The following is a 21463-nucleotide window of genomic DNA, read 5'->3' on the forward strand; positions in this document are numbered from 1 at the left end:
TCAATAATCAATATAATTTATTGGCTGGGACTGGGAGTAATGATTACTACAAAATGCGTAATCAGGACAGAAGTGTACTGCAATGTCTCCATCTAGTGGACTAAATAGGGAATAGGCCAACTACCACCACACGAACTGTGTGCGGAACGGGAACGATACACAAACCGGCTCGACATCTCCCCGGACGGATTTCTGATCAGCACCGCCAACGACACATGCATGTTGATGTGTTTACCTCAAAACCTCCTCCACAAGTACAACACACGTTAAGTTTGTTTTTGGCCGCGACCTCTTCGTGACAGCTGAGCTGATCGTTCAGCGTTCACGTTTCTTTACAAAACATCAACATGGCAGCAACAACAACAACAGAAACCAAAGAAGTTGTCCTGGGTTTTTTGGAAGACGCAGAGCCGTGGCAGCTTCGCAGCCCACAGTTCCCCAGTAAGGTAGGAGGTAAACCGGCGTGGCTCAGCCTGAGGGACCTGCCATCTCCATCCTGTCTGGAGTGTGACAAATGCCACCTGCCACTGGCTTTCCTCCTGCAGGTAAGTAAAGTGCGGCAAGTGCCCTGGCCTAGTCTCGGTACATAGGGTTTTATTTTTGTTAAGAATGGCCTAGAACTAGAAGCCTACATGTGTCTGTGGTATTACATACTGTACATACATTCGTGGTATTACACAATACACACATGTGTGATTCAGACCTGTCCCCTGGGGTAGCCCCTTTCGGAACCTTATATTCAATGTATTGTATACCTTTTTTGTATTTGGGGTCCCAGATACAGAAGGGTCCAGGCCGGGGCTAAACTGGGGGTGAATACTTTGCAATGTAGCTCTGGTCCATAGCTCTAATGCGAAACGCATTAGAGCTATGGCCCAGAGCTATTTGCAATGTATGTAGGCTAATTAATATAATATCACAAATGATTTTGCTTTTGCATATTTCAATCTGAACAAATCAACTAATTAATCCAGACCTTAAGACCTCGAGAAGACTTTGGGTACTTGGAAAAGCATTGTTATTGTTATTATAAAATGTTCTGTCACTTACTGTATCAGTTTATTCTGTCCTCTGCTTCAGGTGTATGCGCCGATCGCCAATCAGGACAAAAGTTTCCACAGAACACTTTTCCTGTTCTGCTGCAAAAGCCCTGAATGCTATGCACACAATGACAGCAGCTGTATGAAAGGTATTAGATAAGATACTAATTAATGGCATATCTGAGGCATTCTCTCAACTCAAAGATCCCTCTCCAGCATTCGCCGCTTTCAATTTTACCATCTGCCATCTCACTACTCTTCTCTGCTCCCCTATTCTTTAATGCAGCGGTTCTCAAAAACTGTTTATGGATATAGCAGCCCAGCACCACACCGCACCTTATGGCCATGCACAGCCCAGCACCCAAAATACCATTATCTAACGTTTCCATAGCACAATGGTACCTTCTCTAATCCACAGCTTTGCATACTAGTCACACCTTTGCATTTTGCAAGTACATAGGTGGAGATCGTTGCTTCTTGCCTAACAATGTAATACAAACAAGTGGCCAATAGTCCTGCACACCAATGCAAATCACCTGTGCAGGCAGTACCTGTACGAACCAAATGGATCAGATTCCTTACATTTCTGTAAACCCAGTAATCTTGCCTCACCAAGATTTCCTTGGTGATTTCCTGGTGTTTCTAAATTGCTGTGTGATATGGTCTAGACCGGATGCAAGATCAAATAGTCCTCACTCACTTTAGTCTACTGAAACATCATGACCACAGGTATTTGGGCAATCAGTGTGTGTCTGCAGCATTACTTGTCACCGATTTGGCCCTGTTTGGCCTGCCTCAGTCAAACCACCCAGGGAGTGGGGCAAACATGTGTGCCCTTTTCGGCCCCACTGAGCCCACTTTGGACCGGTCGCAGCAGGCAGTGTGGGGACTAGTATGTGGAAACACAGCAAAAGTGGGGTCCGGGGACCACCAGGGGTTCCAGTGGAGGACTCTAGCTAAATTGTTGATAGTTATCAGCAGATCTGCAACCAGATAGATTCATAAGTGCCAGTTTGTTCCATTTGCACACTGAGTTATGAGGGTCTGTTGCCTAAGCCTAATGCTCTCTGAAATACATCACCTCTTCCTATCTTTTATTTTGGCCCCTCTTTGATCCCCACAGTATCCTGACCTCTCCATGCCTCCCTCGTCTTTTGATTACACTTGCACATCTTATTCTACACATGTTGATCAAGTCCTTTGTTTGTTCTAACATATCAGTGTTTAGGAGCCAGCTACACAGGAGGAATGAATTCTACCCCTACGAACCCCCACCAGGTCTGTAGATTTATACGACTGACCATAATAATCATCATTATTATTACTGATCGATACTTGTCTTGTGAAGTCTGAAACAAAAGACTTCGTCATATTCTTTTTACAATTAATTAATGTAAAATAAATGTAATTGGAACTCAGAGGAGCACTGTTTGGCATTAAAAGCATTCCAATAAAGCATTCCAGGTACATAGAAACTGTAAATGTAAAATACATAAATGAAAACCACTTGATTGATAGATTGATAATTGGTGTCATATGATCATATCATATCATATCATGGGATTATTTTTATTACCTTAGTGACATGGGTGACAATCCAGGATGTATTTTAGTGAATAAAACAAGATGATTAATAATAATACCAGTCTGTTTCGTTATAAATTATACCTATCAGTGGTTGAGTAATTTCGACATGTAAATGGAGATGACAGAGATACAGCTTACAGGTTGTAGCTTTCACAATCACAACATGCATTTGACCCTATGGTCAAAATATCCTGTAGAGACACCTTTTGAATTACATAAATAAGTGTGTGTTTGTACCAGAGGACGAGACGGAGACACCCAGTGATCCTGACCCCAGTGTGCTGCCTGTCTCTGGGCTGAAGTTGTGTTGGGTGTGTGGTTGTCCTGGGAGCAAAGCATGCTCTCGCTGTCACACCGTCACCTACTGTAGCAAGCACCACCAGACCCTGCACTGGAAACACACACACAAGAAGGAATGCTGCAACCAAGGTTTGAATGGTTTCCATTGTGTGTGTGTGTGTGTGTGTGTGTGTGTGTGTGTGTGTGGGGGGTTGTCACGATCATGACATTTTATTTGACCATTCATTGTCATTCAAATGATTAATGATTTAATTGTGTTTTGGCATTGGAACATCTGAAACAACATTTTCAGTTCAGAGATTAAAATAGGGAGCATTTTGCATTCCAAAACAACGACCTCTGCATCCACGGGATGCACTACGTTTTTTATTCTAGTTCATTTTGCTAGCTTTAGTTATAATAATAATTTCTTCTGTTTTCTACATGAATATTGCCACATTATTTATAACCATATAAAATGAAATGGTAGTTAAATGCTGCAATTTGTAAAAATAGGCTATATTTAATCATCTTCAAACTGGCAGATAGCAGATAAACAATACGTCACGATGGGACACGTTGTGTATCTGCTATTTGTATGTGTTGTAGATCTGCTATTTTCACTACCATTTGAAAACGTAAAAAGAAACACTTTGTGACGAACCCTGTGACGACTCGTCTTTCTGTTGTACTTCTTGTCCCTCTATGTAACTATGTAGGGGCTCTCAGCATCACAGCCACTTTGTTCCTCTTCCCCGAGTCTGAACTGGACACTGAGCCAGAGAAAGAGGAGTCAGACGCGACGAAGGAGAATGAAAGAGAGGAGGAGAGCATACAGAGGAGTGCGGATTGTCCTTCCTTAGCTGATGGTAAGCTGCCGCCTCTCCAGCTCGGCTATTCTACTGTTCTCTATTCATTTCCAACATTAACATGATAAACTATGGTAGAATAGCTCAGAGATTAGATAGTACACTACTGCACTTGCAAGTTGCGCCACATGCTCTTTCAGCGACCAATTTGAACAAAAATAATAAATTAATAATAGCACAGGTCCTGACCCTACCCCCTGCTATTTTCACCGTTTTTGCATTACAAAATTGTGCGGTGAAATACTTAAGTGGTTAATCAGTTCATTATACAAGTATTTAAAACATTTTGCGTCACGTCAATAGTTGCAGGCTTATTGCTTCATCAGTTGATCGTTTCAAACGTTTCACACCATGAAACGCAATAGTGCAACAGTGATTATGTGCCATTTTCTTCGTTTCTCACTTGCAGCCCTTGCAGAGACAGACCTGGAAGAGATGGCCATCCATGAGACAGAAGATAACAAAATGGTCCAGAGGTTTAAAAAGAGGATCGCTTCAGAACCACATCAAGTAAGAAAAGTCTATTGCTAATACATACGAGACACAAAAGTACATGTTAGGCTTCAGAGCTGTATATACTAGCAAGGAAGTGTAGAAAAACAAAACTAAGATGGGGGGGAACAATCCACTCACATATTGTATGATTATCTGTCTAACAGTGTTGTTATTTTTAAATAAGGTGCTGCGTTACAGCCGAGGGGGATCTCCTCTGTGGATCTCCTCCCAGCACATCCCCGCCCATCAGGATATCCCACCATGCACCTGTGGTGCCAAGAGAAACTTTGAGTTCCAGGTAACTGCATTGTTCTTCCTCACCTCTGTAGTTTGACTGGTGTGGTGTTATGTTGTGACATCAAGTGTGTTCAGTTACCTAACTTTGTGTTGGACTCATATGACTTGTCTGTTTGCACATCTCCAGGTAAGCACTAGTTGTTAAACAGTCCTGTGTTTTTCTCTCCAGGTGATGCCCCAGTTGTTAAACAGTCTATCTGTAGACTCCACAGGGGCCAGTATTGATTGGGGGATGCTGGCTGTCTACACATGCTCTGTTAGCTGTAGTAATGACAACCATTACTGCCCAGAGTACATTTGGAAGCAGGACTTCAGCTCCATTGTTTAAATAAACTCAACTGTTCAGCCTTTTTGTCTGTGAAGACATTTTACCAAATGGGTTCCCAGATTGGTCTGTGAATAACGTAATATTGTAAAACGACTGATTCCACATTTGGTTCCGCTGTAGTCTGACATGTAATAGAACAAATAAAACATAACTAATATTAGCTTAATTATCCCCAGCCACCACATTTGTATGTTAAAGTACTGACACATCACTAATGGTAAATAAGGTGGTGGGTCATTCATTTCATTTTGTATTGAACTGAATTGTAGAACTAAATCCTCTCAAGACAAAGGTGACGGCCAAGTAAGTAATAGCCTGGCATTAACCAGACTGATAACGTGGGTTCACTGTGTGATTGAATCCACGCTGTCAAGTCATTATGCCAGGCTAAGTACATAATGCTATATTACTTTAATAACTCCATATTTGACATGTCAGTCCCAGACATCCTCACATCTTCTAAACAGTTGGTGACTAAGATGCAATTACTTTAGCGTTCTTTCAATTGTGAATGGACACTGGATGTGTTTTTGTTCAAGGAGCCATATTAGTGACTCACTCAGTGTGCACACTGGAGAACGGAAATGTGAAATATCCCTTTATTATACAGAAAGCAAAATCTTTGAGGACTGCTAATATATACATTTTTAATTATGAACAGGGCAACAAATTAAACAATTTGAAGCCATAACAGGAACTTCATTGATGGTGCCTTCTCAGACTGAAGCCTTACCATGACATTGTAAAACAAAGTAGGCTTAAACCTGGGTCCGTTTTCGTCAGTGAGAAACTTCTTTGCCCGTTTCTTTTTTTTTTTACCATTTTGAAAAACATTAAAGTTGTTCAACAAGCCGATCTACATCAACACATAAGTTTGTAGCACCAGCTATTTTTTAACTATTCAACAAATGTTTTTCAAAATAGTTAAAAAAAGTGAAGAAGTTTAGGTTTAGCATTGACAAAAATAGGGCCCCTAGTGTCACAACGCATCTAGAACATTTGTCGTGCAACACCATCCTATGACTGAATATAAAATAGGCCTTAAGTGGTTAATCTTAGCTTGCTGTTTACTTCCCAAATATTTGGCTTTCCCCCCTGTCAATACAGTCACCTGTGAACAAGGATGAATTAACATTCATATCTGGTCCATACGTCAATCACAGCTCTGGTATCGCATATTTAACCACATCGAATCATACCATTTCTGGTTGAACACATGCTCTGGACAACTAAGACTAAGCTCCAGGGGTATTAATTTGTCTATGCTAAGGGTGAAATCATAAAAACAAAGAGCTTAAATACAAATTTAAAAGATTAAGAGAGAGAAAACAACCTTGGACAGATTGAAGTTAAAAGTTAATCTGAATACTGTGGCAAACCGGTGATATGAAACCTGGTTTGTCCTGTCCATCAAACCATCTTTCAGTGCTGATAAATGGAAGACGGTACTGGATACCAAATATAATACATGGTAAACATTCTGAGACAATCTAGATCATAAGGGCCCAAAATGCATTTTCTTCAGTGCTACCGATATCCACAACAAATGTGTTCAATTTGTCTACACTTATTGTGTAACCTATTGCCTGGTGGTCTGAGCTCATGTATCACCCCTTGGGGAATGGAGTTGATTTAACCACGTTCCACCCAGAGTCCTTATTTTGGGTACGTCATAGTTGAAAATCTAAACTTCAAAAAGGCAAAAGAAAATTGTTGATGTACAAGCTCAAAATAAATGCATTGGTATGCAACCCATTGTGAACTTGTAAATCTGCTATTTTCTTTTATTAGTTGTATGACAAAGTACAGTATATAGGGCTTAAACTAAGGACTAGTTCACCCCAAAAAAACCGACTTATTTCCATAATCCTATCAATTACACACCCCATGAAGCCTTGAATTCACGAAGATGTTGTTTGTCACATTCCTAAGCCAATAATTTGATGAAAATATGCTAATGTCTCCGGCAGGACACTCCGCCGGTCATCAAATTATTGGTTTAGGAATGAGACAAAAACTAAAATAAATCTTGATGAATTCATCCAAGGCTTCATGGGGTGTGTAATTGAGAGAAAATAAGTAATTCTTTGGGCAAATTAATCCTGTTTAGAGGAAATACAAATGCAAACACTACTTAATAAAGAACGCGTATGTTGTTTCAACTTACCCGAACACTAAGTCAAACAGATAAAACTGCAACTGCTTGATCAAAAATATTGTCTTCTTACATAAAAAAGGAATGTAGCCAGACGATACGTGCAACCAGAAACAATCCGTGGAAAAAACCTTTAAAACAGCGTAAAACAACAGTCCTTCCAGTCAGTGTGCTGTACTGTTGAATGATACAGCGTTGTTCCTCCTCCTGCTCAACGTTGTTGCAACACAGAGACTTCTGTATCCATTCATTTAAAGTCTATGTACAACCATGGATTCGCTGCAGAACTTGAGAACTTGAAAATATGCAATTATTTGAGATGAGACAGACAAACAAACAGACAGACAGACAGACAAACAAACAAACAAAAACATAAAATGTGTGCGCATGAACGCACGTGCATGACTGTAAAAAAAACTAAACTTAGATCACATCCCTGTACAACAGCCCAAATGGCAGTCCAAGTAAAAGAGGGGGAGATGGGTGGAGCAAGCGGAGGAGGGCAGGAGTCTACGTAGTTTTCCTGAAGCCTTTTAGGATGGGGTAGATGTTCTCAAACGCCTCATAGATCTCTCCTCTCACTTTGGCACCTGGACAGATACATATACGTATAAGTATAAACACACAGTATATCAGTGGTTATGCCATTACCAGCAGCTACATGAATTACATGATATAGTAGTAGCCATGTTATGCCTAGGCATTATGACAGTGTGTGGGATTCAATTAAATTGTTTATGTTACTAATATACTGCGTTATGTTATTCTCTATTATACTGTATACACAGCACATTTCAGAGCAAGAGTGGATGGGTAGACTAGACATTTACAATGTGCATTTTATTTTTCACCTGTGGTGAAACTTATTTGACTGCGTTGAACTTAATACAAATGCATTTCATTTCTGTCCTGCAGCAAATCCAATATCCTTTAATATAAGTTGGACTTTTTTTTAGATATACACAGAAGTTGAGGATACTAGCTAGCCAACAAAACAGTTAACTTGTTTTAGTTTGCCAAGGAGAGAACTCACCTGTCAATACGACCTTTCCAGACACAAAGATGAGCAGGACAATTCTAGGCTTGATCATTCTATAGATCAGACCAGGAAACAACTCTGGTTCATAGCTGGAACAGACAGATAAGACATACCGCGTTAACATTATAACGTTACAGTCAATGTTGTTTTTGGCAGCAAATTTCAATTTTAGTTTTAGTCAGTCTCTTGAATAGTTTTCACTTAATTTTAGTCACCCGGAATTTTTTAGTTTTAGTCAACTAAATATCACACGATTTTACTAAAGTCTACTGGTCTACTAAATCCACAGGTGATTTAGTCGACTAAAATGTGTTTTGGAGGGCCTTGATGGTGTCGTAATGGCTGATTTGATACTTGCTGAAAATAACGCATTGCGCTTTCAGCATGCAATCAAGTGTAAAATGACTTGTGTATATTATACTGGATCTCTTGTCCACTAGTACCTTTCTAACATTTTAGTCCAGTTTTTATTTTTTGATTAAATTGTTAGTATGTTTAGTCTTAGTTTTAGTCATCATAGCCTAGTTTTCATTTAGTTTCCATTTAGTTTGTCGGTTAAAATAGTAGTAGTAGTCGAAATGAAACAACAGTTGTTGGACAAAAAGAGTGAAATGAGATGAGAGTGCAAACTGCAACAGTGCGATAGAACATTTTGAAACCATTACCGACGCAGTTTCTAACCAGTCAGAGACTCAGAGATAAGCCAGAGTTTGGACATTTAAAATGGAGGTACAAAAAAAAGGTAAGGATACCTGCTGAACTGTTGATGTGTCAGGACCAGTCCCTCTAGTCTTATTGGGAACTTCACATCACAACTGCCCACCATGTTTTGGATCTTAAAGTCCAGGAACTTGGCAGGGAAACCCAGCTTTTGAACAACACGGGCATACTTCCTCGCCGCTAACCTGGACTGCTCTTCACTAGAGACCACATGTGAGGGCGAGAGAGAGAAGGAAGCAAGAGGGATGAGATCCCACAGAACGTGAAATGAGGTGTGTATGACTCCCAAGTTGTTTAGACTGCAACATTAATCACAACCTATGATAAATGGTGCATTTATATAGCGCCTTTTACATAGATTGTCCATTACATTCACACACCGATGGCGGCGGAAACCATGCAAGCCACCAACCAGCACATCAGGAGCAATTAGGGGTTCAGAGTCTTGCTCAAGGACATTTCGACACCAACTCTGGGGGAGCCCGGGTTCGAACTGGCAACCTTGCGGTTACCATCCGGGCAATCTACCCCTGAGCCACCACTGCCGATAGTTGGTTGTACTGACCTTTTGGCTCCTGTGCATACCATCTTTCCAGAGCTGAAGATAAGAGCAGTGGTCCTAGGCTCTCGTATTCTCATGATGACAGCAGCAAAACGCTTGGAGAGAAGAGGAGAGCATGGTATTGATATTTCATAGTGATGCACCGAATATTCGGCCGCAGAAAATATTCGGCCGAAAATGGCTAAAAAGGCTAAAAATGCATTTTCGGCCTATTCGGTATATATAATATAATATTAATCATATTCGGATATTCGGTATTCGGCTTTCGGCCAACTGTTTCCCAAGAATTTCCCTTTTGGTGCATCCCTAATATTTCATATTATTTATTTGACATGCACGCAAATCATTTTAAATCCTACAACATATACTGTACATTCAAGATCATATGTTCAAGGCCTATAGTACATTTCGAGTGGTTTCACTGATCGTTTGTCGGCATAGAAACTTTACGATTTAACTAAATTTTCCCTTCATTGTCAATGGCGTTTTTAAAACAAACATTGAACTAAAAACAAACATTAGACCTGTATATAGGAAAACATACTCAACAGATGAAAATTAATGTAACAGCCCTACCTTAGGGTTGTACTCGGCATTCCTAGCTCTCAGGGCGATGGTCTTCAAATCCAGCTTGCAACCGAGATTCACTGTAGATACTATGTTCCTAGTGAAATGAATGCAGATCTTCAACACATAAAACCAAGAGAAGCCACAATAATAATTGATATCTTAACAGAGGCTATGACTGAGTGCAACAAAGTTATCCAGGAATGCCTACCGAGTGGCAAAAAACTACTTTCTGGCCTTGACGGCCCATACATCCAAACAGAAAAGTATCTGAAATGTTTGTTTCATAAAAATCCACCATAGGCATGTTATGACTGAGCTACTATCTGGCAAGAAAAAGTGTTTGTAAGCACATGTTTTCAATAATGCAACGTCCTGCTTTCTATGGCATTGTAAGTGTCCGTGACACTGGTAATCCTAACTTCAATCATTTCTTAAATTTGAAGTTAATTTGTTATTTACTTTTTATGTTATTTATTTATTTTGTTTCTTATTTTGAAACTTCCTGTATTTCGGTTCACCTTTACTTTGAAACTTCCTGTTACCACACCACACTTACTGCTAGCCTCACACCATTCTCACACTGAGCCTGTCCCCGTTTCCACACCTAAGTGCAAAACGGTTTTGCGCTGCGGACAGAATAAGCTGTGATGCGTGTGCGCAACTGGTTTTTAGACAGCTGGTGGATGGGAATTAAGCTCCACCTCCGCGGACGATTGACGCGGAGGAGAGCGCTTCCGGGAATCTGGCCATCGTGCAAGTCGTCTGCGGAAGTGGAGCTTTTTTTCCATCCACCAGCTGTCTAAAAACCCGGTTTGAAGCTGTGCGCAGCCGAAAATGTGCGCAGCTCTTTTGATAGTGTGGCAGCACCCAGAGAGTGGCAGAGGGGAAGCACCAGCATTTGTTTGCACAGCGTGCCTTTGTTACACTGCACAGCAAGGTATGAAATGAAATGTTTGATTGCTTATATGCAAAGTGCACATTCATACTGTAGGCCTACTCAATTAAGTAAATGTTGCCTATAAGACACAGCTTAAGTGAACAATTGACTGAACTTGTTTATATTGTTTGACAGTGCCCGTCATGCTATTTGTGACCATTGATGAAGCACCCATGATGACTGATGCGAGGTTCAAGTGGTTCATGCAGCCTTTTAGTGCCCTTGATAGCAGACTAAAGCAGAGTGAGGTACATGCTTGTTTCTTGTGTTTAGTTTGGAGTTTCTTTTCTTTCATGATTTCCCTTGGGGGTTTAATTATTATATTTGTTTGGCATTTTGTTTTGGTATAGGGTACATTTGGTTCTTTTGGTATTGGTTTTAAAATTGTTGTGTTACATCACTGAATTATAATCTACTATAAATTGATCATTTGATTGTTGTATTGTATGAAAGTGATTTTATTGTAGATGAGTGAAACTATGAAATTATGTAAATTGATCGTAATGGTATTTATTCATTTTTTATAGTCATCATTTCAACTGCCGAGGGCCGCTTACAGGCATTATGTGCACTTTAGAAACAGGTGGTACAAAGGACAATTGTGTGATTTCCATCGAGCGCTTCCAAACTCCATGTTGCTCAATGTTTTGCCACTCAGTCTAGATGAGGGGGTGTCCCGGTGAAAAAAGGTGATGCATGTGCATACTCTCTATTGTGGCATCTTCGCCAAATCAGTTAATCTAATAGCCCATTCACACTAAATAACTTTGTTCCGGCATGCGCCCTGGCTACAGTATGCCACACAAAAATGGAAAATCATTAAAGCATCAATAAAGATTACTCAGATGTGTTGGAGATAAAGCCAGAGAGGCAAGACTGAGATGGTTTGGACTACAGAGGAGGGATAGTGAGTATATCGGTAGAAGGATGCTGTAGTTGGAACTGCCAGGCAGGAGGCCTAGAGGAACACGAACGAGGAGATTTGCAGTATGGATATAGTAAAAAGGACATGAAGTTAGTTCTTCTGAGAGAAGGAAAAGAGAGAGGACAGGGTGAGATGGAGGCAGATGATTCGCTGTGTCGACCCCTGAAGGGAACAGCCGAAAGGAAAAGAAGAATCAAGCTTTTCTGCACCTGATCCAGGTCAGAATAATTTAAATATTGAGTAGATACTCAATATTCCCATATTATTTATTTGCTAGATAATACATAGTGCACCCTTTCAAGGAATAGTTTAGTACTGGCTTTGTTGCACTGTCTGCTACAAAATGCAAAAACAAGTTACCAAGTACAATGGGGTAAAATAGAAGAACCATAATTATGCAACTTACTGTAGCTGTGGCACTATTCCAGAGCTCTCTGAAGCCGGCGTGGCAGGTGTGATGGGGGTCATGGGGGTGAGAGGTGTGGCTGTGTAGAGGGGGGTGTTCCCTGGCAGGGCAGTAGTGGTGGTGCCCCCTACTGACTGGGAGTGAAACAGCTGAGGGGTCTGCCCTGATGTCCCAGGCAGTCCTGAAAAATAAAAGAAATGTATACTTTATTTATATATATATACACATACATACACAGTGTGTGTGTGTGTGTGTGTGTGTATATATATATATATATATATATATATATATATATATATATATATATATATATATATATAAAATATAGATTTCATGCATGCATGCATGCATACCTAGGGTTTAAAAAAAAGGCAAAAAAAGCATGCTCTGTTGCACTGGCCTAAAAGTGGGTCCTTTAGGCATTTAGCAGACGCTCTTAATCCAGAGCAATTTACATTAAGCAAGAACAAAAAAGCATGGGAATACATCACATAAAAAGCATTTATCATGAAACATGCGTAAGCTAAGAAAGTAACAGTGAAATATCTATATAATGAAACTATACATATAAAATATACATGTGTATGTATGTATGTAAAAGGGGGGCTTTTTTGTAAAATCCCAGCCAACAAAACGTTCATATATTTAAAAATAATTCCAAAATAGGGTTACCAGTGAAGGGCAACATGCCTATTCACTGGGGACTGTGCAAGGCAGAGGCGTCCACGCCCCTGAGTCCAAGTTAGACTAACTATGTATGTACAGTTGGAATAATAGTAACAACAATAATATAGGTATACTGTACATTTTATTATTATTATTTATCATTATTATTGTCCATCCTACAAGTGGATCAAGCCGAAGGAGTCTGAAGTGTAAAAGGTCTTGCCCAATACAGGGTTAAAGCCCAAACCACAACAATGATTTGCCATGCACCACCTTGCAACATTGCACAGCAGAGGCTGATCTCTCTCCTCAATGGGACGTGTAATGGCTGTGCCACGTGATCGTTGGAAGAGGGCAATTACCATTTCTGAGACGGCAGTTGCCTTTATACTCTCGGCTAGCATGCTGGTGTCATCCTAATGATGTCACGATGAATTGGCTATATCCATATATGGAGTCTCAAGGTCAGCCATACTCAAATATGGCGTCTACGATGTCAGACTTTGATGTGTCAGCCAGCTCCGTATTGGTGTTCCAGGCATTCCATCATACATATGGTGTCCATGACCCACTAACAGCAATGACCATAACCAGGACTCAGTCAAACTTAGTGGTAGCTGTGGCGATCTATATAAAGTAGTAGAATCATTTGGCACACTCTATAGTAGAGAGGATTATCACAAAAAAATAAGTTATATTTGAATTAAGTGAAATCACTGAATATACATTTAAATATATGAATTATGAAATCAACACTTAACTTTCTATAATGAAGTATATAAAATACATATTGTACATAAACTAAACACTTCTCAATGTTTGTCAAAAACAGACAATCTGATGTGAGCTTGCAGATCTGCATTTTTTGGGGTAAAAATGTTAAAAAGCTAAAAGGTTGGGACACATCACCTGAGGTTGAATAATGGCCAATATAGTGTGACTCGAGACTGGACTACATCATCATCATCTCACTTTACCTGCGTTAGCCTGTTGAGCCTGCTGTTGTCTCTGTTGCTCCTCCAGAATAGACAGACTGTTGGTGTTTGTGACCGGCTGAGGCGTCAGGCCTGAGCCATATGGCATCATGGGACTGAAGATAGGCATTCCTGGAGTCATGGCACCCTGCAAATTGAAAGAAAAAAAAAAGATTAACCACTTAATTAGCAATTGAACCCCGGCATTCATATAGACTTTGAGGAACATTAGCCCAAAATATCTGATCTACAAGGCATTGCAATTGCGTTACAGCGTTGTGGGCTTGTAGATCGGCTATTTAATTATAGAAGGTTTAAGTGGTTAAATCCTATACACTTAGTTGCTCACATCACATCGTAATGCGATGCACTGTGAGCTTGTATATTGACACCAGAGTTAATGTGGTTCATTGGGAAGTGTCTAGCATTATTTGTGTCTACCTAAGTGTCTACCTATTTTATTCAAGGCTTATAATTTATAGAGTAATGTTGGCATATACAGTGAAGAGAAAGAGAGCCTGTGTGGATATGAACACTGACACACTGCCCCAGTAGCAACCTAGCCGCGTCACCAGACTTTCCACCTCAGAGGAAAGCCTGGTCTTCATTCTAAAACTAACCATGTGATCCGGTTTAGAAAAAAGGAAGAAAAGAAAAAAATAATCGTGGTTCCGGTTGCCATTGGATTGTTTTCATTCCCTACATAATGCAAATCAATTAGTTTAGTCTTGCGAGTCACGCTACGAGTTAGACTATAAAATGGACATACCAAATGATTATAATACCTAAAGAAACGTAGCGATTATACTAAACTAAACAAGTTTTATACTAGGGGAATTATTTGGGAGAAATGCACGGTGCCGGGGATTCTGGTCATGATGATGTTATTTCCACTCAGACCGGATCATAAACCCTAAAATGTTATTGATCCCAGGCTAACAAATCAGCAATGGCTATTAGATGACACACAAGTGACAACACAAGCAAACATGGGAAAAAAAGCAGACAAACAAAAACAGTAAAGGCAAATGAGTTAGAATAGTCTTGCCAAGGGCATGTGGTCACAAGTTCCTAACGCCAAATCAAATGGGTCCAGATCTGAGCCAAGTCTCATGGACACTGGGCTCACTTACTTCCTGGACTACATGTTGTCTCAGTAAGACGAATACCAAACGAGTTGCCCCTTTACCAACTCGCCCCGGGCGTACAGCCGGCGGAACTTTGCGGCCTGGTATTCCTAAAGTAACCCAAGTAAATTATGCTTAAACTTAACCTTATTACTAAAACTATGCCTAAACCTAACCCTATAGCTAAACTTAATCCCAGTAAAACGATGCCTAACCCTAAACTTATTTCTATCATATTCTCAGTAAAAAATAAAGAATGCAAGAACCGGCGGACCGAGCGGTCGGCGGAAACAAAATCGAGGGGCGAGATGGTTTAGGGGCGACTGTACCCGATACAAGTAAGACCCAAGGCGGCCACAAAACGGAGTAGTGCACCAAAGCATTATGGCAGTTGTAATGTTTTAGAAGACATTTGTAGAATCTGTTCTCAGGTCTAAATGGGTTAATACCGTTGGGGAAGCCAGCCCCTGGAAAGGTGTGCTGTTCTGGTCCATGGCGTCTGGTCTCAGCTAGCTGCCACCGAGAAGGCGGAGGCTATCTGTACGTCACGCAGCAGTATGAGAGGAGTGTTACAGCAGTCTGCAATGGAGGAAAATCAACGTTTATGTGCTGGAATTTACATTATATACACTTCCTCCTCTTTGTTAGTCAAGCTCTGCTTGGAATGATGGAGTAGTAAAATGAGACTTGAAATAAGAGAAACTTGAAGAATAATTTGTATACTATATTTAACATTTCCTAATTATATGCCATTTAACTTTCATTTGTTCCTTTAATATTTATATATTTGTAATTAAATGGCAGATATTGGCACGTCAAAATTAATCACTTTCTTTGGCAATTCACTTTCACCTAGAAAGTCCATTCACACTTTGTGTACATGTACATGTTTTTTGACTAGTGAGTGTGTAAACATACTACTTAGCCTTGAAACAAGACTGTCATGATATCATTAAGCAATTTCAATAACTGTTTGGGTTCAGATATGACCCGTTATGAGCATTGATTTATGTAATGAATTAACTTATTCCACCGTCGACTATAAAACAGCTCTGCACATACCAATTAATGTTGTTGTAGTGGCGCCAACAAGTTGACAGCTTCCCCACTGAGGCAGCAGCGTTAGCTTATGTCTACAAGGGTTTTTTCCCTCCTTTCCAATAAATAAATCATTAATATGATTGATTTACACATGCACAATATTATAGTCCAGCTCTGTGGTTTGCTGTGGCAGTAGAACAGTCTCCATCAGATAACACAGCACAACTCAATCACACTGACTACCAGTCAACTTTGAAGCTTGCTATGCTAGCTGGCTACACGCTAAGAAATGAAGCGAATGGGTAGCCATTAAATAACATAACATCACCTCAAGATTGGTTAAAAATGCACGTTTGAAAAGTCGTGCATGAGCTTTTATACAAGTGTCAAGACAGGCGGGTAATGGTTGACAAACACTCACCGGCTCCGTGTCACTGTAAACCGTTTAAAATCACATTTAAAACAAAACACCACCATGGCATGCTCATTGCTCTGCACTGCACTGCGCTCTAAAAAACAGGAGGAAACACTGGCAAGTGGCAAGGATACTACGGAAACGTCACAAACACCCGGAAGTGTCTGCAGTGCAGAGTAATTCGTCGCTATGTTTTGAAAAAGTAAATGGATTTCACTGTTTGATATATTTATTGATTGATTGATTGATTGATTGATTGATTGATCCTGTATGTAGAATGGGTATATTTATATAATGAAAGTCAATACAAAAACTGCTAAGAGGATAAAACCATTAAAACACTATTAAAGATTTGTTTACATGATCAGGGTCCTCCATTTTCAATTCATCAGAACATTTAAAGACGTAAAAATATATATATACTTCTATGAAGAAGAAAAAAAGGAAATCATATACAGTTTTAGAAAGAAAAATGGGGGAAAACGTGTGGGGGGGGGGGGGGAATTATGTCAGAATTTTCGTTTAGGTGTGAAGCATCCGCTACATCACTGACTATTCCTTGGTGAAGTGTAACATCCGGCGGGAAACGGGCTGAAGTAGCTTTCGCTTCCGTTAGGTCAAAGTTCGCAGCATTACAAAGCAGAAGCAGCAGAAAACATGGCGTCGCTGAGTGATAAGTCCGTTTGGGACGAAGTGGAGGATGGAATTGGAGAAGAAGTGTTGAAAATGTCCACGGAGGAGATAGTGCAGCGCACTAGACTCCTGGACAGCGAGATAAAGATCATGAAGAGCGAGGTTCTGAGAGTCACCCACGAACTCCAGGCCATGAAAGACAAGATCAAGGAAAACACCGAGAAGATCAAAGTGAACAAAACCCTGCCTTACCTGGTGTCCAACGTCATCGAGCTGCTGGACGTGGACCCCAACGACCAAGAAGAGGACGGGGCGAACATCGACCTGGACTCCCAGAGGAAAGGCAAGTGCGCCGTGATCAAGACCTCCACCAGACAGACCTACTTCCTTCCCGTGATCGGCCTGGTCGACGCCGAGAAGCTGAAGCCCGGAGACCTGGTGGGTGTCAACAAAGACTCCTACCTGATCCTGGAGACTTTGCCCACCGAGTATGACTCCAGGGTCAAGGCCATGGAGGTGGACGAACGTCCCACGGAGCAGTACAGCGACATAGGCGGGCTGGACAAACAGATACAGGAGCTGGTGGAAGCCATCGTGCTTCCCATGAACCACAAGGAGAAGTTCGAGAACTTGGGGATTCAGCCTCCCAAAGGAGTCTTGATGTATGGCCCCCCGGGAACAGGCAAGACTCTGCTCGCCAGGGCTTGTGCTGCTCAAACCAAGGCCACGTTCCTGAAGCTTGCAGGTCCCCAACTTGTCCAGATGTTTATTGGAGATGGTGCCAAGCTGGTGAGAGATGCCTTCGCCCTAGCCAAAGAGAAGGCCCCATCTATCATCTTCATTGATGAACTTGATGCTATCGGAACCAAGCGCTTTGACAGCGAGAAAGCGGGTGACAGAGAGGTCCAGAGAACCATGTTGGAGCTTCTTAACCAGCTGGATGGATTTCAGCCCAACATGCAGGTCAAGGTAATGACTCCCAGTTTCTCTCATTTCACATTAAACTTTGTCACATCATCACAGGTTTACAGGTAAAAATGTGTGATAATCTTTAGTACAAGCTCCCATAATTTGAAGTATCAAGAATAGAAACAATGAAAATGGGTGATTTTTATGTCAAAATATCCTAATATAATATGAACAAACGTGGGGTCCCAATCACAAGAATTCACCAGGACTTCCCAAACCAAATGTACATTAACTTAACCATAATTTTGTCTTCTGATAGTACACATTAACGTAGCCCTGGTCCAGTGCGTCAGCATCAAGGCTCATTCATAGTCTGGATTTTCGGTGGTGAGGTGACCACCGAACTACAACATGACGTCACGAGCTGTGGTGAAGAGCAAACCACCGCCCCAGCCCTTGTCTCTGTTTTTACTCGCCACCGCTCAACGTTATTTCAGCTCCGGTGGTCACCTCACCACCGAAAATCCAGACTATGAATGAGCCTTTAGTGAGTCTTCTGATAGTACAACATGTATTGTACAGGAGTGGACAAGTCAAGTGACTTTTCTAACCTTCCGTAACCCATGTGTTTCTACTAGGTGATTGCTGCCACCAATAGAGTGGACATCCTGGACCCGGCGCTGCTCCGTTCTGGACGTCTAGACAGGAAGATTGAGTTCCCCATGCCGAACGAGGAGGCCAGGGCTCGGATCATGCAGATTCACTCCCGCAAGATGAACGTCAGCCCCGATGTCAACTACGAGGAGCTGGCCCGCTGCACCGACGACTTCAATGGAGCACAGTGCAAAGCAGTCTGTGTTGAGGCTGGAATGATAGCGCTGCGTCGTGGCGCTACAGAGCTGAACCACGAGGATTACATGGAGGGCATCCTGGAAGTCCAAGCTAAAAAGAAGGCTAACCTCCAGTATTATGCCTAAGGAAACACCCGTATGTGTCTGTGAAAAGTGTGTCTTTTTTTTTCATTTGTAAGGTTTTCAAAGTTAACTACATTTAATAAAAGGAAATGAAAAATGACCTAATTCGATCATGATGTAGATGTGTATTTATTGTTCTTCCTCTTGATGTTCAGAAGGAAATATCAGAGCCACTACTACTTATTTACGGTGACCTTGTGTGGTTATGGTTCACAACTTACATACCAAACTATCTGACACATAGATTTGCAGACACAGAATTTGAATCCATTAAAAAACAATTGTTCATTTTTAAAAGAGGCTAATTCTTGTCAAATGAACTTTCAACTCTGAACAGGATTACTTCAATAATAGGACACATTTCATTTGCTGTGGGGATGAAGGTTGTTTGTAGTTTATATTCTTGAGTACTTCAATACTCAAATTCACCTACATTGGACCTGAAATCTGGAAAATGAAATAAAAATAAATAAATCTGAATGAAGTTATCTTTAATTACATTATTATAAGTAATACTATTAGAGTTGTACTATTACTCGAACGAAAATAAAAGCTTTGGGGGGGGGGGGGGGGGATGCAATGCAAATGAAAGACTTATACTGTGTATCCCTATTCCCTGACATAATTTTATAGCTAAACGGACAGAATTCTATTTTATTTGAATGATGAAACCCAGCTGCCATTAATAGTTGGAAATGGAAATGGAAATTGCGGAAATTGTAATTGCGGAAATGGTGGAAATGGAAATTGCGGAAATTGTAATTGCGGAAATGGAAATTGAGGAAATTGCGGAAATGGTAATTGCAGAAATTGCTCTTCACTTATAGCTATCTATTTTCAGGTAGATTGTTTTATTTTACTCAGTCAGCCATATCACTACTCATTTTTTTTCATGAAAAAGGTCATAGCTGGGTAATCTATTTTCAGGCAAATTGTGTTTATTGTATTTTATTTTACTCAGCCATAACAATTTATTTTCTGTTAACCAACTTGCTGGCTGGCAGGCAGGCAGACAGACAGCTACTCATAGACAGGCAGACAGACAGACAGACAGCTACTCATGGAGAATTGGACAGGCAGGCAGTCAGACAGACAGCTACTCATAGACAGGCAGACAGACAGCTACTCATGGAGAATTGGACAGGCAGGCAGACAGCTACTCATGGACAATTGGACAGGCAGGAAGGCAGACAGCTACTCATAGACAGACAGACAGCTACTCATGGACAATTGGACAGGCAGGAAGGCAGACAGCTACTCATAGACAGACAGACAGCTACTCATAGACAATTGGGCAGGCAGGCAGACAGCTACTCATAGACAGACAGACAGCTACTCATGGACAATTGGACAGGCAGGAAGGCAGACAGCTACTCATACAGGCAGACAGACAGCTACTCATGGACAATTAGGCAGGCAGGCAGACAGCTACTCATAGACAGGCAGACAGACAGCTACTCATGGACAATTAGGCAGGCAGGCAGACAGCTACTCAGACAGGCAGACAGACAGCTACTCATGGACAATTGGACAGGCAGGCAGGCAGACAGACAGCTACTCATAGACAGGCAGACAGTAAGACAGCTACTCATTGACAGACAGACAAATAACTACTCATGGACAGACAGACAGACAGGCAGGCAGGCAGGCAGGCAAAGAGCTACTCATGTTGTTATTATAACAGCTACTCATGTTATGTGCAATAATTTGTGCAGTTATGGAAACAGCTCTTTGTGTTTATGCAAGAAAACGTAACACATTTATTTATTTACATAGTGTGCATGCACAAGCAATTGAAAGAGAGAAGTTATCAAGTATCATTAATGTCGTAATTTTATCTACTGGCCCCTGGCCCCTTGCCATTTTTGTAATGTGGCCCACAGGTAAATCTATTTGAGTATCCCTGCCCCAAACTACAGGGATATCGTTTAGTTTGCTTTCCACAGTTGACCCAGCGTTACATGTGCATATTATTCTAGGCACTCAACCTTTATATACCCATTTTAAAACTACGCTTTTTTGCATTAAAACGTAGGGCTCTAAAAAATATTTACTCCTGAAAATAATAAAATGTTTTAGGCAATTAAAACGTTTAAAATATGGTTGCTCCAGGTCTATAAATGGACCAACACTTTCAGATTGTAACTATATAAAAATGTACTTTCTGGGCAATCAAATATTTGATCGACTTTGACCATCCCACCCACAGGGGCCAAAGTGCATGTGTTTAGAAGCAGCTTCCTAGGGGGATACGATGGGTGGAACTCATCCCAGATGCTGAGAGCCGAGGCACAAAACCACACTCTAAAGATGGAATCAGTGTTGTGATTTTTGTTTTGCATGTGACTAATTAGAGTCAACATTACTGTAATAGAACACCAGCTGTGGTTAAATGTCTTCCCTGTGTATTTTTGGTTTCTTCCTGAAAGCTGAAAGTGAGTCAAAAGGCCCAATCGAAATAACACCATTTTAGTGACATAAGATTCATAACCAGGTATACTTAAAGATGTGTCCA

At 40.9% G+C, this 21463-nt stretch overlaps 3 protein-coding genes across 3 annotated transcripts; 2 read left to right on the forward strand and 1 right to left on the reverse strand.

Annotated features, from left to right (window-relative positions):
* Positions 1-170: 170 nt before the first annotated feature.
* Positions 171-4932, forward strand: pdcd2 (programmed cell death 2). The gene is made up of 8 exons (XM_080760380.1): positions 171-545; positions 1081-1189; positions 2262-2318; positions 2868-3056; positions 3626-3775; positions 4185-4285; positions 4455-4568; positions 4737-4932. Exons 1-8 carry the CDS (start codon positions 348-350, stop codon positions 4893-4895), a joined length of 1077 nt encoding a protein of 358 aa, XP_080616506.1. The 5' UTR covers positions 171-347; the 3' UTR covers positions 4896-4932.
* A 349-nt stretch (positions 4933-5281) lies between these two features.
* tbp (TATA box binding protein) lies at positions 5282-16535 on the reverse strand. The gene is made up of 9 exons (XM_080772551.1): positions 16439-16535; positions 15426-15555; positions 13853-13997; positions 12210-12390; positions 9948-10035; positions 9375-9466; positions 8842-9009; positions 8084-8178; positions 5282-7640 (listed from the first exon to the last, which is right to left on the reverse strand). The coding sequence occupies exons 2-9, from the start codon at positions 15468-15470 to the stop codon at positions 7561-7563; spliced, it is 894 nt and encodes a 297-aa protein (XP_080628677.1). The 5' UTR covers positions 15471-15555; positions 16439-16535; the 3' UTR covers positions 5282-7560.
* Positions 16536-17064: 529 nt separating this feature from the next.
* On the forward strand, positions 17065-19058 carry LOC308313190 (26S proteasome regulatory subunit 6A-B). The gene is made up of 2 exons (XM_080760159.1): positions 17065-18034; positions 18613-19058. The coding sequence occupies exons 1-2, from the start codon at positions 17090-17092 to the stop codon at positions 18949-18951; spliced, it is 1284 nt and encodes a 427-aa protein (XP_080616285.1). The 5' UTR covers positions 17065-17089; the 3' UTR covers positions 18952-19058.
* Positions 19059-21463: the final 2405 nt, after the last annotated feature.

This window comes from Protomyctophum bolini, assembly GCF_963924005.1.
Source record: "Protomyctophum bolini genome assembly, chromosome: 1".
In the NCBI taxonomy this organism is placed as follows: domain Eukaryota; kingdom Metazoa; phylum Chordata; class Actinopteri; order Myctophiformes; family Myctophidae; genus Protomyctophum; species Protomyctophum bolini.

What these genes read in the sequence shown, in the direction of transcription:
- pdcd2 (XM_080760380.1), top strand. Translation starts at nt 348, where the DNA reads ATGGCAGCAACAACAACAACAGAAACCAAAGAAGTTGTCCTGGGTTTT. An exon ending in CACTGGCTTTCCTCCTGCAG is followed by an intron (nt 546 to 1,080) that starts GTAAGTAAAGTG and finishes CCTCTGCTTCAG; the next exon opens with GTGTATGCGCCGATCGCCAA. An exon ending in TGACAGCAGCTGTATGAAAG is followed by an intron (nt 1,190 to 2,261) that starts GTATTAGATAAG and finishes CTAACATATCAG; the next exon opens with TGTTTAGGAGCCAGCTACAC.
- LOC308313190 (XM_080760159.1), top strand. Translation starts at nt 17,090, where the DNA reads ATGGCGTCGCTGAGTGATAAGTCCGTTTGGGACGAAGTGGAGGATGGA. An exon ending in AGCCCAACATGCAGGTCAAG is followed by an intron (nt 18,035 to 18,612) that starts GTAATGACTCCC and finishes TGTTTCTACTAG; the next exon opens with GTGATTGCTGCCACCAATAG.
- tbp (XM_080772551.1), bottom strand. Translation starts at nt 15,470, where the DNA reads ATGGACCAGAACAGCACACCTTTCCAGGGGCTGGCTTCCCCAACG. An exon ending in ATGCCGAGTACAACCCTAAG is followed by an intron (nt 9,467 to 9,947) that starts GTAGGGCTGTTA and finishes CTTCTCTCCAAG; the next exon opens with CGTTTTGCTGCTGTCATCAT. An exon ending in GTATGCACAGGAGCCAAAAG is followed by an intron (nt 9,010 to 9,374) that starts GTCAGTACAACC and finishes TGTGGTCTCTAG; the next exon opens with TGAAGAGCAGTCCAGGTTAG.